Below are 18,136 nucleotides of genomic sequence, written 5' to 3'. Positions count from 1 at the left end.
CTTGTACACTGGCATGAGTATGCTTATTCTCCAGTCATCTGGAATACGCCTTTCTCTCTACACTGCAATTAGTACCCTCAGGAGCCATTTCTCCCCTAGCTCACCCAGCATCTTTATCACATCTGCTGTGACCTCATCTGAGCCTGCTGCCTTCCCTGACTTCATTTTCCTTAGTGCTGCTCTTACTACTTCTAAGCTGGGCTCCTCTTCTACTCTCATTGTAGGCTGTTTCTGGAGCAGTACTGCTTCTGTGGGGTTTTCTTCATTCAGAAGCTGCTGGAAATACTCCTTCCATCTGCCTTTGATGTCCTGTGGGCTGGTAAGCAGGTTGTTGCTGGAATCCCTTATGAAGGGTGTCTGACTATCTTCTTTATCTTTCTGTCTTTGCCTTGCAACCTGATATAGCTTTCATTGTGCCCCTTACTGAGTCGCTTTCCAGAAGCTGATAGAGTGCCTCTGATGCCCTATTCTTTGCTATTGCAACTTCTTTCTTAGTTTCTTTGTTAGCCAACCAGTAGTCCTTCCTAGCTTGGTCAGTCTTTTCAATCTCCCACTTCTTCCTGCACTCCTCCTTTCTTTTGATTATTTCCTGCACTTCTGCATTCCACCACCAGCTTTCCTTATGTGCCTTATTTCCATACCTGGCTCGGCCACATATCTTTTCTGTAGTCCTAACACATGCTGTTTTAGGCGCTGCCACTCTTCTTCAACTCCACCTATTTCCTCCTCTTCTTGGGATGCTAGAGCCCTGAGTAATTCCTTGAACTGCTGTACTTTCTCTCCAGTCAACTTCCAGGTCTTCAGCCTGGTCTCTGTTGACCTTAGAGCCTTCTCTGACCACTGCTTGCAGCTGATTGTGGCAACTACTGGTTTATGCTGTGAACCGACTGTTTCACTGGGGATGACTTTGCAATCATGGATTCTACCCCAGTGCCTTTACCTTACTAGTAGGAAGTCTACCTGAGTTGCATGTTGGCTACTCTTGTATGTGATCTTGTGACTGTCTCTCTTTCTGAACCATGTGTTGGCTACTATCAAGCCATTTGCCAGACAGAAGTCTAGAATGGTTTCTCCTTCTTTATTCCTATTGCTCCACCCATGTGGACCCAGGCAGTCCTCATATCCTGTTCTGTCTGTCCCGATATGTGCATTTAAGTCACCCATTATCAATACCAATTCATGTTGTCCTGCTTTATCTAGCAGGTCCTACAACTGCTGTCTGAATGCACTCTTTTCCTCACTACCACAACCCTGCTGTGGGGCATAGGCTGAGATTATGAATACTGTCCTATCATTATACTGGAGTCTGATTGCCATGAGTCTGTCATTAATTCTGATGATATCCCTCACTGACTTCTGAAGTCTCTTTCTCACCTCAATTCCTACACCATTTCTAGCCTGTCCACCACCTGAGTAGTAGAGTATGGATCCCAAGCCAAGTGGCTTTGTTGCACTGCCCTTCCATCTCGTCTCTTGGATATATAGGATGTCCAGCCTCCTCCATATCATCATGTCATCCACTTCTAAGCTGCGTCCTGTCAGTGAACCTACATTAAGCGTAGCAATTCTCAGTTCATGTTTGGCAGGTTGGTTGGTTTTATGTCCAGCTTTCACTCAACAGAGCTATCCCAGGTAACCCAGGCTGGGCAACTAGACACCGGCCAGCCAGTAGCCTATTGACCCAGGGCTGCTGGGCTTTTATGGCGGGCACACACTGGCCAATAGGGGCACATATACCCCTCCCACTGTTAGCATGGGTCCCTGGCGTGGGTCAGAGAGTAGGCCGGGTCCTCAACCCACTTATAACCGGTAACTACCCATGCCCATTTTTTGGTGACAGTCAACATGACCGAATCACCTAGAGCCATATTTTACACCGTCGAGTGGCTAGCCCTGCCACGGCGCTCAGTCTGTGATCCGTGTTCTCCTATCTTGAGGATACTGCGCACCACAATAGATGCCCAAAGTGGTTTGTCTTTTTATAACTCTTCCCCCCCATTGGGCACCATGTAGAGTCTGTGCTGCTGCCCACAGCTCCATTCATTGGTGAGTTTGAGATGGAAACACTCAGCATGTTTTTCAAACATGGCAGAGACCCCATGAAGACACAGAGAGAACATGCAAACTCCAAACAGGCATTAGTCAGAGGTCAGGATCGAACCTTGTACCTTGTGCATTGGAGGCGAAGACCTTAACCACTAAGCCATCTGGTCTCTTCATCATTGAGCAAAAAGAAGCCACTGCAGAATCCTCATGTGGAAGCGAGCCATAGGAACTAGAGTAATTGCTGCGGACAATGAGCCCAAGATCTGCAATACTTCTCTTGCCTGAACTCTCGCCTTTTTTATGAGAAACTAAACTTGCTGATGAATGGCTGACCCCCCCCCCAATCTTGAGGCAGCTTTGCTATCATGGCTCTTGTATCTAAGTCTGCCCTTTTGAAGGCAATAGACTGACAAGGTAACAAGGCAGACTTTTCATAGTTTATGGTGATGCCTAGCTGGGAACAGGTTTGAATTGTGTAGTCCCGTGCTTTGATTTAGTTGATGCTCAGTGGTGGCAGTGAGGAGCCAGTTGTCTAGATATGGAAACACCTGGAATCCGAGACACCTCAGGTGAGCTGTGACCACTGCCATACACTTGGTGAACACCCTTGGGGGCTGTGGTGAGACCAAAAGGCAAAGCTCTGAACTTAAAATGACGGACTCCCAGCCAGAAACGTAGGAATCTCCTGGATCGCCTGTCTATTTATATGTGGTAGTACGCATCCTAGAGATCGATGGAGCACATCCAATTGTCCTGACCCAAAAAGGGAAGAATGGACTGCAGTATTACCATCTGGAACTTCATCTTTTTTACCGATTTGTTTAGCTTGCTGAGATCCAAAATGGGTCTCCAGTCCCCTGTCTTTTTTGGAACTAAAAAGAACCTTGAGTAACTTCCGGATTCGATTTGGTCTGCGGGGACTTCTTGGACGGCTCTTTTTTTCTAGCAATCTTTGTACTTCTAGGATTGCTTGATCCCAAAGACTGGGTGGAACATCTGGGATAGAACATTTTTCTCTTGAGGGGGTAACTGGGAAAAGGGAATTTTGTAACCCCTGGATTATTGACAGTACCCATGCGTCTTTCGTGATAGTTTGCCAGGCTGTTGGGTACAATGATATTCTGCCCCTGACTGCCTCCAGAGGCGGACAGTCGGGCCTCCCTTCAGGAGTGCTGGAAGGGCCTAGCAGAAATGTATCTCTGTCGCCCTGCTGTTGCGGATCCCCTCTGCTGCGCGGCCAGTATCTTCCGTTGTTGTTTCCCCCTCTGCCCCTGAGGGAAAAATCTCCACGTGTTTCAGGCGCAGCTCCCTGGGATTTTTGAAACATCTTTCCACTCTTCTGACCTTTAGAATAGGGTCTAGATGGAGTGGAAAAACGGACTCCTATGGCAGAGAGAGTCTTGCCATCCTGTTCACACCTGATGAGTGTCTCTCTCACCTGAGGCCCAAACAAGGATGAGCCATCAAAAGGGGCACTGTTAAAGAAGGGCTTGAAATGTTCCACAAACTGACAAAGGCGCATCCAGGAGTGTCTCCACAAAGCAACTCCAGTACCTGCTGCCCTACTCACTCCATCTGTCCACATAAGAAATGAGCCTCATGGAGAAGTTAACCACTGAAGTCAAGGTCACAAGCTGGCAAGCCACCCTGTTCGCAACTCTCTCAGCTGTAGTATCCTGCAGAGTATCTCCTTTAGGAGATCCCTCTGAAGTCGTGTGAAGTGTGACAAGTAACTCAGTGACCGGAGAGTAAAGGTCGCTGAAGAGAACATACTCTTCCCATACCTGTCCATCATACGGGACTCCTTGTTCAACGGATGGACAGATGAAGTTTCCGCAAGTTAGTTCTTAGGGGCTGCTGCCACCACTATAACATCAACAGGAACCCCTTTGGAAAGGAAGGATATGTCCTTGGGAGCAGTTATAAATTTATTTGGTCTCCGCGGAACTGGTTCCATTGTTTCTGGAGCGCTCCCCGCCTTCCAACTCACTACAGACAAAAGTGGGTCAAAAGGCGGAGACACCCAAGAGGTGGAGGGTCGGGAACCAAATGCGTCCAGGTAGACAGACTCAACCTCAGAAAGGGCTAGGGTCTTCCAGCCACCCCTCTAAGGATTTCCAAGATGTCAGAAAAAGAGACATCTTTAGAGGGGGACAGTGGTGACCCTTCCGATTCATCCAAGTCTGTGTCTGAAGTGATGGAGTCAGGGGAGTCCAGATGCTTCTGCTTACATTTTTTCTTCCGATAGACCTCCGAATGTTCGGGGGAGGTTTCGGAATAAAAGTGGGGTTGCACAATGGGGCGTCCTGGGGCATACGTTGCCTATGCTTGGAGGAAGGAGGAGGGTCAAAGGCAGGCACAGAGGGACAGGGGACCAATGGAGCAGAGGGTGACGTAGTCTCAGGAGACAGCACGCTCATCACCTCGAAGGCACCATGGTCCCAAGAAGAAAGAGCCTCTGGCTCTGAAGAGCCCGGAGATCTCCTGCGAACGGAGAGCAATGACTCCGAGGCTGAAGTGGGAGCCGAGCTCACCTGTGCCGAAGCTCCGGGAGGGACAGCAGGGTCAGACAAGGATCCCATGCCACATCCCCCCTTGGAGCCGGTGAGAGCTTCGGTGCCCAGATCCTTCGATGGACTGAGACATCTAGGTGATCAGATCGGGGGTCGGAACCGATAAAGGAGAATTAACCGGAGTGGACGTTTCCACCACCACGACCTCCATGCACTCTGGCTCCGAGCTCAAGAGAGTCGGAGGAGGAACTGATGGAGAAGCTGGATGGGCTGAATGAGCCAATTTCTTATGGGCTGGGCTCGAAATCAATTTGGCAAGTGCCTGTGACTTGAGAAGCCTACTGACCATTCTCTCCACATCATGATCCGAAAGCCTAGAGGAGTGAGAAGGGGACCGGTGACTGGCCGCCCCAGATTGCAGCAAAGAAGATTGTGGAGAAGAGCGCACCAGCTCCAAAGAACACCTGGTTCTTTTATGGGCCCAGACTGGCTCCGAAGATACTGATGGAGCTGCCGGAGACCTAGCTTTGTCAGAAACAACACTGGGAACAGACAGAGCTGAAGGTTTGACAGTGGATTTAGACTGTTCCGAACTCGGAACCTATGAGGATGACTTAGGAGATTTTTCAGACAGTTTAGATGGCTGAGGACCCTGAGACGAAGGATCTTGAGGGTTCTTCAGAAGGCCACGCAAAATTAGCTTGTTCTTTCTCTCCTGCAGGACTCTGAAACTGAAAGCATGACAGACACAGCACGAGTCCTGCAGGTGAACAGCCTCTAAAACAGTATACGCAACTCGTGTGCCGGTCCATAAGGGACATTTTTTGGCAACACGAGTCGCATTTTTTGAAGTCAGAGGGTTTTGACTCTTTGGACATTGCTGGATAACTAGACAAAAAACACAGCAGTGAAAAAACAAGGCTGTAACATCTAGCAACACACAACTAACACTACCAACAAGGCTGCAAAGGCTAGCAACAAAAGGATATATTTTTTATTTTTATAGAAAGGAAAAGAAGAAGAAGAATGGGGGAGAGCCTCTAAGTAAAATGGCGACTCACCCAATAGGACAGCCTCTAACTTAAACGGCTACTCTGAAAGGGTGGAAAGAAGAACAACCCTCTAATTTAAACGGGCTCAAAGGGGAAAGCAAGGCCTGAGAAAAAAAACGACGGCCAAGAACACCCAACAACAAGCAAAAGAAGGTCGTTAGACTAAACTGGGATAGATACACACACTAACAAGGTAATTAAACAGCAAAATCCTGGAAAAGATGACAATATATATGAAGAAAACTCTAAATACTTAGCCTGAGCCAGTAGTCGCAATCTCGATGCTGCAAGCAGCAAACGAGATCTGGGTAGCTACCGCTAGGCATGTTGGGATAGGGGTTAGCCTCGAGCTGCTATAAGCTCTAGAACTATAGTAAATCGGCTGAGTCGGAGCAGAGGATTGGCTCTGAACCAAACCAGCAAGAACGAAGGCGAGATGGGCCAACATAACATTATTGGTTATTGAAAATAAATTTCTTCTCCCGGTCTATCACAATGTTGGTGAATAGGCCATCACACAGCGCTACACCAGTAAGGTGGAGATAGACGTCATCCCCAAATTTGATAAAGTTATTTTGTAAAACAAGCTTTTTTTTTTAAACTCCTTTATTACTGTTTTCTCAAACAGCAGCTATGAGATAAAACGTGTTCCAGAAAAGAATTGGTGTGTCTAATTCAGGGACAATGATTTCAGAGAAATGGTGGAGGAAACACCTCATGTAATATTTAAACGTGGTCAGAACATGAAAGCAATAATTTTTGAGGCAAAAAAAACTTATGAGAAAGACAAATGCAGGGATAAAAAAAAGCGGAGGATACCCACACTGAAAGCATATTTTAGTATGTGATAGTACAAGACTGAATAAATTACAATTCTCCATTTCTAACAGGTTTCCTTGTGACTCTAAAAGGGTGGTATATGGTGCTTGCTGTATGCTCTGTACAAGTTTCTACATTAGTAAGAATGAAAGAAAACTAAAAAAATCAGATCTATGAACATTTATATGACATTAGAACAGAAAAAGAAACTAATGCTTTATATAAGCATATACATTCATATAGTGGACATCATTTCAAGTTTTGTATACTGAAACAGGTGCAGATGAGTGATGGGAGGGGGGGGTCTTAGTCATTATTTCTGGAAAAACGGGACCTGTACTGGCAATTGCTAACCAATGCCAATAACTGGCCAGGCTTGAATGAACAAATACTGGTCTCCTGCCTTTTAAAAATAACAGCATTAGAGCTATAATTTACTATTTAATATATTCTTGAGAATTCTTATTTTTCAAAAGGAAAGTACGGACTTGCTGCTGTTCTTGCTATTATTTATGTTTACTACTACTTATGGTGTGCTTATGTGACAATCTGCAATGCTTTGTATGGAATAAGGTTGGATTCCTAATGTACTAGAATAATTTAATGTATACAAATTTACAATTTTATTCTATATATATATATATATATATATATATATATATATATATATATATATGTATATAAACTAACTTGTTTTAAATGTAAATCTTAATGTTTTTATGAATGAAACCAGGTGGTGTGCCTTTTTTAGGGTATACTACTAAATGAAGCTGATCGTATATGGAGGCTTGGTAGCATCCATTAATCTGATCGGTTGTTTTAAAACAACTAGTTTATTTAGCTTGGTAATGACAGAAATGTTTATCTGATGATGTTCCTAGGAGGGGACGAAAGTGCTTCTGACAGTTTATCATAGTAATTTTATTTGCACAGAATTTATTTATTTTTTTTAATATTAAAGTTCTGGATTGGTTTCATAACTTCGGCATATTTGGTTTTCAAGTGGTCCTGTCTGGAGTTATACAGCATTGTCTACAGGCTGAATGAGAAAGTCTTTCTAGCTGCAGAACACACGCAGTTAAACTGGAAGAAGTAAAACAATTGAAATTAGAGACATCAGACAACAAATTAAGTAACGCTAAGGGAGCAGACATGCATATCATTCAAATGGCTTAGGCAAAGGCATGTGGATAGTATTTTGCTGTGTAACTGCAAGAAACATCTGAAACAACATAATTATATCTGCCTGATACCAAGAGAAAAGCACATGAAAAGAACTTATGGACACTTCTTTGTCACTATGGGATAAGCATGGCTAGTCATACAAGGCATGTCTTATGTAAAATAACATCATACAGTAAGCTAGAATCATTAACGAAGTATACTGTAGTGCATTCTTGCTTTTAGTTGAGATTATGCCATCTTGTCTGCTATTTTATAATAGTTATGTATTTAAAAAGATTTAGCATGGCAAAACTCTTATAGATAATAAAGCCTGGATATGTCACTTAGAAGTTTCAAATGTGTCAAACAATCTTATTTTTAATGATGTCCTGGTGATATCAATCAGTATCACCAATCCTTTCTTCACCCTGATTTTTAATCCAGTCTACCTGAGAAAACAGCAGCTTAGGCAAATTTTCTGCTGCTGCAGTTTCCCAACATGTGCTTCTTGCAATATGTCCATTCCAATGAGTGGTAGGATTAAATGACATGCATTATGGGCAACACTATATCATGTTATTTACCTACACAGTACATTGTAATGCCTTGAAGGGGTGTTTAACATTAATAGCAGTACTTTCCCTTTGCATACTGAGAAGATACAGAAGATAAAGATGACGATTTAGTCCACAGAAGATGTTTTTTTTTCTTTCTTAAAATGAGTGCAGTATACTGGTAATGGTAAAACAACTACAACTGCAAAGACAAAAACGCTCCACAGTGGGAAACAGTGGAGTGCATCAAGGTGCTGTTCATTTTATACACCAATATGAAGTCTATGGTATCAGTGGGTGACTCAGATTGAACCTACCTAAAATCTGACAACAGATGAGGATGCCTGCAATAGCATGCAACTAAGTTTTAGAAACTTAAAAAAAACTTTTAGGCTATTCCCAGCAAATCACCCCCTGCTCTCCAGGAAGAAGAATAACTGTTCTTTTTTATGATATATATTTTGGGTTCCTATCAGAAGACCGAATACTCATTTTGTCGAATGTGTCTTGGTCGAACTTCAAATGTCAAAAACGCAAAATGAAGAAGCGGCATATAAGCAGATTCTTTCCTTGGGAAAAAAGTCGCTTCCATCACTTTGCCATTTTCGGCACTGTAGTGCGATCTCAGAGTTGGTATATTTAAGTAGGGGGGTGTGGGGGGCACATCCCCCCCCATGTGGTGGGGTGGGGTGAAGTCCCCCACTTTATGCAATGTTTTAATGTCTTTTTTTTGGGGGGGGCAGCAAATGTTTTCCCTGGGAAAACAAATTGCTGTTCTGGTTGTTTGATGTGTTGTGAATTCGAACTTTTGAGTTCGATATAACAACGTTTGATCATTTGATCATTCATTGTTATAATATAGACCCTATATATTAATATAGAATTAAAGATGTAAATAACACGGACTAAAATAATTACACCATAGTTAGTATTGTCAGAAGCATGTTTTTACAGGGTGAAAACAGTTAGCTGTTTTGCTTACTCATGTGTACAGTGATTTCATTTATGGGACTAAGCTGGGGCTTGTCATGCTCCTCTGCAAGGCAAATTGCCGTCTCCTTAATAATAAAGTTGTATATCTTGACTTACATGGTGTATGCTTGGCTACAGCCACAGTGCTGTGAAAATAAGTCTCAAGATATGGATCAATTCCAATACATATCTCTAAAGTAAATCATACAATGAATCCTGTAAACAAGACATGTGGGGTATTAATACTACTTTCCAAAAAAGAAAAAAAAATAGTAACACTTTCTAAAATTCCAGGCATCAGTGTATGTACATTACAACCATTTATTTATTTTTTACCGTGAAGTTGAGACAGAATGTGTCCTCCACATCATCTTCAGGATGATCCAGCAACAACTGCATACTTCTAAAGAACATAAAGCATGCCAGATCAGTTTTGTGGCAAGAAAAAAAAATACAATTAAGCATTTGAAAGGAAGGCAAGAACATCATCTACACTATTAACTCCTACAAACACATTTTCAAAGCAGACATATTAGCAGTAAACTGACTTTCTATTACTTCAGGAGTAAATGCATACGTCATTAACCGAATCTACTTTAAATTCTGGTTAATTCAAATGGAAAATTATCACTGTTGAGACTCCAGCAATCCTATCATGTATGGTACTCATTCTGGCTATAATTTTAAATATATACACACACACACACACACACACACACACACACACACACACATATATATATATATATATATATATATATATATACACACATACATATACACACACACACACACACACACACATATATATCTTTATATATACACATACAGTGTATATAAAAAGTGCACACCAGTGTTAAAATGCCAGTTTTTTGATATAAAAAAATGACACCACAATAAATCATTTCAAAACTTTTCCCACCTTTAATGTGTTTTACCCTTATTTCCATGATCAGCACTTATCACGCCTGTCCAAGAGGGACACTGGTGGAACCCCTGGGGTGAACTTACGGTTACCCATACAATCGTCCAGATTGCATTTAAAGAGGATCAATGAGGTGCTCTGCTTGACATAAAGCATGAGTCTGTTCAAAAGGTGAGGTATCTACTCCAACAAATAAATAAGACTGGGAAGAGGGCTACATCTGTCATGCTGTTTCTATCTCTTCCCTGGGACAGACTCCCTCTCCAAATTAAGCTGGTTGGCACACTGCCTGTCTGTAAAAAAAGAGCTGGAGAAATGGAGGGATAATCAAAAATTCACCTCTGTTTGACTGGCTAGGCCCTCCTTGAAAAGAGAAGCAAGGTAGGTGGGTATTGGCAAGGTAGAAATGATCTTATGGCTCGGTTAACTTTAACTCCTTTGGTGGTGTACTCCTTACTTGTTTAGATACAGCATGACAAACTGGTTGCCAGATGAAATTACGAAGGTATCTGGATCCAGATTACCCTTCAATGCCCGAGGACTAGAAGGACTGCATGTAGTCACAGATATAGGTTTTAGAGTTGCCTTCCTGAAATTGGACATCTCTTGAACCACAGCAAAGAAAAACAGCATTCCCCACCCTGCCACAAAGCAAATGTAAGCAGGACTTGTATCTAGTTTGGATGCAAGAATGGAAGGTCCAACTGCAAAATGAAGGAAAAATCTACTACTTCTTGGTCCAGTTATACAGCACTGAGTCCATTAATTGATCTGTGAGCATGTGGTAGATCTTTAGTCACCAACATCTCACAGTACACTGCAACACTGACCACCTCAGGCTTGCAAACCACATTGTGAATTCTGCTGTAGGAACTAAGGGCAGAAGTCATAGTACAGTGTGATCTTGGACATGCTGCTGCATTCTCAACCCAGGGTGCCACATCCATGGCCTTTCCTGGGTCATTTCTAGAACAAGGAAAAACAAGAGCAAAGTGTGCTCAGCTCTTTGACTATAAATGTAATCCCCTGAGGAAAGATAAAAGAGGAGATGACTTCTTTCAATCTACGGTTACATTCATTGACTATAACCATGGATGCACCCATTCATGAGATACAAACAGAAAGCTACTTGATGGATCCACCAAGAGCCACTCATCTAGACTGACTGACTAGTTAAGGTACATAGATTGAACCCCAAGGACCCATTTTCAGCAAAGATCTTGTTAAAACAGAGCAACATAATGAACATTTAAAACCATGTAATTACAACAATCTGCAATAATGATGTTAACATATTAATTTCAATTGCCAAACAGTTGCATTCCTCAAATGTACAGTGCAGTTAATTAAGCTGGACAATGACAAATTAAATTCTGTTTAAAATGACTGGACAAAGTAATTCTGGATTGCTACAAAGTGAGTAGGACCCTGTTTCTCACTTGTTAAGTTCTGTAAAAATGTTGTTGGTAAGCAACTGCTTTTTTTAAAGCATTCTAAAGAATACTGTCAACTATGAATGCAAAATGAATTAGCAATAGCTTACTTTTAAGGAAGGACTCAAAAAGGGGACATTTGAGATGAATAACTATAGGCAATAATGAAAATAATCTTGCCCTAACTGCAGTATGTAAAATATTTGCTTCACTAAAAGTATTCTGACCTAGGTAAATTAACCATAAATCTACATATTTTAATTTGTGGCATTTAAATTCTGGCAGTCAATGTACGACCTTCTAAAAAGGAAGTCTATAATCTAGGATAAAAGCACACCCTGTTTTAGCTTCAGGTGTTAACAGGCGGCTAAGACTGCTTTTTTATCTACTGATAACACAATTAATACATGAAGAAAAAATAAGGTGCTGATCAAGATGAAACCTTATTAAGTAAATGAACTGCTGAACAAACCATAAAGCACACACTAATACAGAAAAAAGTCTTTAAGGGCTTGAAATAAATGGGTAAGCATTTGAAATGTTGGGATCTGCTACAGCAAGTCCCAAAACATGGAGACTGAATACCCCCCCCCCCCCAAAAAAAAAAAACGGACTTACATATACCAAATCCAAGATGGTCACTTTCCGAACTATTCCTTTTTCTCTGGGATATGACAATCTCGGAGCTGGCATATGTAAGTTCGAGTGGCGTAGGGGGCTTGCCCCCAGAAAAAAAAGAAATTTAAAGAAAAGAGTGATGTTTGAGATTTACTCTTCTTTTGGATTTTCGCCCTTTTATTTTCTGTCTATTGGCATTATGAGACCTGACATTTTAATAGGAGCCAAATAAATCTTTAGCTGTGTCAAACAGAATTAATTTGGTTTTCTTGACATATAAAGCTAGCAAATTATGTGAACATGAATAACTTTATGGCAGGACTCTAATGTGCAACTTGTGTGATGCTGAAAAGTTAAGAACTCTAGTTAACCACAATACCTGGATGTTATGAACTGTGGCCTACAAAGTATTAATAAAAAACATGAACTTAACAGGACCAGCTATAGAACCCTGTGGATCTCCACACTGACCACAGCAGTTCCCTACTCTAACAAAATGAATGACTGCAAAGATAACTATGCATCTATTTAAGCCAAGAAGGTGAAAGCTTATTACCACATTAGTTTTTTAAAGAGAGGATGCTGGAGTGAATGAAAAGTTTTTTGTAAGTCTTTAAAAATTATACCAGTTAGTTTTCCAAGATCCATGCTAGTAAACTCAGAAAAACTCTCCTCCTGAAAGGTTTTGGCCACTTCAGCCAACACATTGTATATATTCTTAAACTCTTTACAAATACGAAAACCTGGATGTAAATTCCATGGATTGTTGCGCCATTTCTTAGGGATAATCCTTGACTCTTTTACTTTGACTTCCATCAACACAGTTTCGCTCAAGAGGTTCAAAAATTCTTCATAAGTTGGTTCAGAATTGGAATTCCATTTCCTAGAAATGCATTTCCTAGCCACTGCTAGAATAGTCCATAATAAATATAAATCTTTTCTATTCATTTCTGTTTTTTCGTTAACAAGATTAGAGATTTAGTTAATACAAAGGTGTCTGAAAATAAAGCTTGCAAAAAATTACTAATGTCTTCCCAATATTTTTTAAGTTTGATGCAGTCATGGAATATATGTATCCAATCAGCTTTACAGTTTTGTAAACATCTCCAGCAAAATATACTATTAGAAGAAGCAAATTTACTAAGTCTACTTGGTGTGTAGAATGATCTGTGCAGAAATTTCCAAGTATATATTCTCCAGAATTGAGTATTAGACGTTAATTTAACAGAGTACAATAGACTGATTTTGTATTCTAAAGTTAGATTAATTAAGTGCCCTTTAGTAATAAAATTCCAAAAATTTCACTTAAGTTTAACTTTATAAATTATTAATAATTTGTATAGATTTGAAATTGAATTTTTCCATTTAAGGTTATCATATATGATTTCATGTAAACATTTTATAAAGTTTGGCTTGTCTTTAAAAGGAGAACTACTAATTGTTCTGTACAAATCAGATGTATACAGTATTATATTTTGAAATAATAACCAATCAGATGAAGATGTATTGGCTACTTGTTGGCTATCAATTGGAGTTAAATCTTTAATGCAGTGTTGCCAACAAATAAAAATTTTAGTTTCCCATGAAATGAAGATATTTGTGTGTGTCTTATTAAAAAACCCTTTGTAGAACTATAACAATACACCTTGGCGTATTCTTTGTATATGTATTCAATATAACTTAACAAATCCTACTAATTTAACTTTTATAAACTATATCTTTAACACATTTAAAAAATTTATTATGACTAATTCAGACATAAGGATTTGGATGAATATTCCATACTTGCTTTTTCAAGTGTTCTTTTTTAACCAATTGGAAATAAATGATGTACTTCCCTTTCTAGCCACAACTGTATATTTAAGCACTGTATTTAACATCAGTACATTTATAACTCCTGAGGAAGGGCGAATGCTATAGCTGTAGTAACTGCAAAATCCAGAATGGTCCAATAAATGGTATCATACATCTGTTTTCCAGTCAATTACTGTGAGAATGAAGAAGGCAACGCATTAGATCTGAGAGTGTCAGAGTTCATCACTCAAGGAATTTCTTTTAAGTCCACTCTCCATAAAATGCTCACTTTGAGCTAAAAGATGTAACATGGCCAAGATGTAGTGTCCAAATTATACTAATTGTATATAAAAATATCTAAAGATATGTAAAATAAATAAATTAAAAAAATTAATATGACTCAGAAAATGTCAAAGCATCTAGAGGTGTTCACTAGCAGGTAACCAGTACAATTTTGGACAAGAAGTAGAACACTATACAGGTAAGGGGGTAAAGGAGCTAACTCAAAGTGCAGCAGAAGTACTTTAGGGTGTTGCCTACAAGTGAGGGTACAGAGGATAAGGAGATTGACTAACAGATAAATGCAGCTATATTAAGTACTGGGGCCATTATTCTGGACTGAAGTGGTGAAGTAGATAAATCTTAAAATGAAGCTTGCAATTTAATTCTCAACATATGCCCCCCCCATTTGCACCTGGGGTTATGCATTTTGGGTAGTTGTCATGCATCCAAACAGCAGGAATGAGGTTTCTTTGTTGATGTGCTCATTAATCTAGGAGTATCCTGGAAAAGCACCATTGCTCCTTGGGATTAAGAACCATTTGAGGTGGTTTGGATACTTAGTAAGGATATCCCCAGGTGTCCCCATGGAAGCTGTACAAGATAAAGCACAATAGGAGTAAGCCCTAGGACAAATCCAAGGTATGCTTAAGAGGTAGCATCTTTCAGTTAGTCTGCAAATACCTACGCATTTCCCATAATGAGTTGGAGACTGCTGCTTGGGATAAAGCAAGTGTATTCTGCCTTGCTCAGCTAGCTACCATCATGACCCTTGTCTGCATAAGCATTCAGAAAATTGGATGCATGGATAGAAAATAATTCTGGGCGCTGAGGAAAAAATCAAAATGCCGCACCTTATACTAGAAATGGTGGCCCATCTTAAACTGAAGGGAACTCCTGGACAGACTCAGGCATTTAAGTGCCCAAAAAGGCATTTTACATTTACACAAACCATCATTACAACAAAACTCAATGGACAGTCAACATCAGGAACCTTACGTACTGGATGTGATAACTGAAATCCCTCATGGTCAGGAATAGGATGGAAAGTGTCATAGGCTCATATGACGTTACTAGGCTATTGGCCCTGAGGCCCTTATAAGCCTAGCCAAGAGTTTAGCCCATGTATAGACAAATCAGCACCCGATGTCCCTATCCAGCAGGGACACGGGTGGAATCTCAGGGATGTACTTCCTATTTCCCATCCAGTTATCCAGGTTGCGCTTAAAAAGGGGTAAAGAGGTAATCTGCTTGATGTGGAGGAGTCTATTCCACAGATTTGGAGTCTCTGGGACACAAATTTGTTCTGCCAACAAGTCCTATTGATGTCACAGACCAGGTTGAGGCCACAAGTATGGGTTACTTGAGTGGAGCTTGACTTGCGGATATGCAGCAGTCCCATCAAGGCGGGGTCCAAGATCACCTTGTATGCCAGACAGAGGTCACCTCTGAGGAGTCTGTATGAAACTGAGTAGATAGATAAGTCTTTTAGACTATCTGTGTATGGTAGACTTTTGAGGCCCTGGATTCTCCTGGTGAAGAACCTCTGGTCTCTCCAGCTGCTGTATATGCTTTGCGAGGTACATGCCACATGGGACGTTGTACTCAATAATGGGCATTATAAGGGAAGAATACATGGTTGTTATGACCTCCTTGTCCCTACATGAAATACTCTTACTTGTGAGGTGGGCCATGTAGAAAGCTTTCCGTACAATGGAAGCAACATGAAGGTCAAAATTCAGGCTGCTATCAATCTGTATGCCCACATCCCTCACGACTGACTGAGTGTTTAGAATGTTGTTATTAATGTGATAACTTGTGGGGACGTCACTCTCCCCAAAGGGGATGATGATTCTTTTTTTGTATTCAGCTTGAGGCCATGTTTCTAGCACCAGTCATTTGTTTGGGTGAGATTCTCTTGGAGGATGTCCACGTCACTAGGGGAATTTATGACAGCGCCCAGCTTGCAGTCATCTGCAAACTTGGTTTTGGCTTGCACCTCAGAAAACTATATCTCAAATTAACAGAGGCCCCCCAAGACCGAACCCTGGGGTACGCCACTCAATACGGGTCTACTGCTTGAGGTGGCTTCCCCTATTTTGACTAGGTGAGTGAGTCAGTTAGCCACCTATCTGGTAACATATGGATTTATGTCTAGCTGACAGAGTTTATCTATTATGCCCGAGTGGGGAACAGTGTCGAGGGCTTTGGCCAGGTCAAGGTAGGAGGTGTGCACGGTCTTCTCCTTGTCCATGGCTTTGTTGATTGTCTCAAAAAAGTCAACCAAATTTAACAGACATGACCTCCCTTTGACGAAGCCAAACTATGTGGGATCGAGTAATTGGAAGTTGCCAATGTCCTTGTTAATGAGGTCCACGATAATCCATTCTATGACCTTGCAGATCACGCTAGTTAGGCTGATTGGTCTATAATTTCCCAGATTGGTGGACGCTCCATCTTTGTGTAAAGGGATGACAGTGGCTGTCCTCCACTCAGTTGGGACAAAGCAGGTACTCAGGCTTTGGTTGAATAGGGCGCCTAATGGTGCTGCAAGTTTCTGCCTGAGTTCATGTGGGATGCAGCCTGGGATGTTATCGGGTCCCATGGAAGCTGTATTTTTCGTCTTTGAGAGAGTAGTGATGAGGTTTTAGACATGCTAATCTTCACACAGAGTCCCATATTCTACACTCCTGGTTTCTCTTCTCCCTTATTTTTTAATTTCGAACTGTAATTTACCATCATAAATTTCCCAAACTGTTACTTCATAAACCTGTTTCAACACATGCTGATACAACTTTTATCTTTATACAGTCTTCCAACTTTAACCTCAACTTTATCACTTCACGATCTCATATTTTTGCTTGTGTTTAAAGCCTTTTCCCTTTACAATGCTTGTCTGCAGTACCTCACAATGTTCAAGTTTCATTATATTTTTATTACATTTATCAGTTTTTCAACTTATTTTCAGCCATAACCTATCTCAGCGCATTAACAATGGGGTGACTTCATTTAATTCTCCTTTTTCATACACTGAAAACACAGTTTTGCTTAGACTTTATATATCCCTCATACACAAAAACTAAGAGGCTGGTCCCATATTATTCTGGCAACATAAACTCAAATCATACGCAGGCTTAGACAACTTCAAAGATTTTAACCATGTGAATTATTTTCCTAAATGTCATTGCAAAGTTATTCTACTTCTACTCCTTATCCCACTTCTCATAAAATATGCTCCCACTTCTGTTTGAGTTATCACTTGCCAACTAGCATTCCTAATGTCTGAAATGTTTATTTACTTCTTTCATTTCTTCACAGACATACTCAACTTTTCTTCACAGTGATGCTCAAACCTGCCTTTTATATGCTCCTTTATCTGTTTACTGTAATGTCCACCTTTTTCTGGTCTTCTACTGGTTCATGTGTGTTTACCCAGTGACTCGCCCAATAACCATTTTAAGCCTAGTCAATATTTACTAAAAGATTGGTGACAGGTGTTGGTACCCAAGGAATTTTATGGTTACTACATATGCTTGTACACACTGAGCACTCACAGACTGCCCTTGTCCAACAAGAACATAGGTGTCAAACCAGGGTAAATTTGTGATTTTCCATTCACTGGTCCAAGTTGCATCTGAAGAGTGTTAGGGATGAGTTTTGTTCACATGGATGGGAAATCTGTGCCAGAAAAGGGGTAGGTTAATGTTTGATGTACATAACTATCTCTCCAACATATCCCATTTATGTAGCAGAAGAAATTTTGGTTCTCTGAGTGGGCATTTTTCATGCTATTTGTTTTGTGGATGTACAACTCCATTATCATAAAATTTTATCCAATAAATTTGTCATTTTCTTGCTTTACCTTTTTCACTTACTTGTCCATCCACAAAGCTAACAACTGGGGGCTGAATGGCCATCCTTATTCTAATACTTACTTTATTTTTCTCTCTTTTCAAGAGCATCTACA

The 18,136-nt window shown here is 40.7% G+C and overlaps 1 protein-coding gene across 4 annotated transcripts in view; it reads right to left on the bottom strand.

The window, feature by feature from the left end:
* Window positions 1-18,136, bottom strand: part of HERC4 (HECT and RLD domain containing E3 ubiquitin protein ligase 4) — a 3,175,640-nt gene that overhangs the window by 359,159 nt on the left and 2,798,345 nt on the right. For all 4 annotated transcript variants that reach the window (XM_044056374.1, XM_044056377.1, XM_044056376.1 and 1 more), the window contains one exon: window positions 9,457-9,523. In XM_044056374.1, coding sequence (XP_043912309.1) covers window positions 9,457-9,523 — 67 coding nt within the window. The remainder of the gene's footprint in view (window positions 1-9,456; window positions 9,524-18,136) is intronic.

Source organism: Protopterus annectens, chromosome 14.part0 (genome assembly GCF_019279795.1).
Source record: "Protopterus annectens isolate FY-2018-M chromosome 14.part0, PAN1.0, whole genome shotgun sequence".
In the NCBI taxonomy this organism is placed as follows: Eukaryota; Metazoa; Chordata; order Ceratodontiformes; family Protopteridae; genus Protopterus; species Protopterus annectens.
This window is presented reverse-complemented; position numbering and strand designations above follow the sequence as displayed.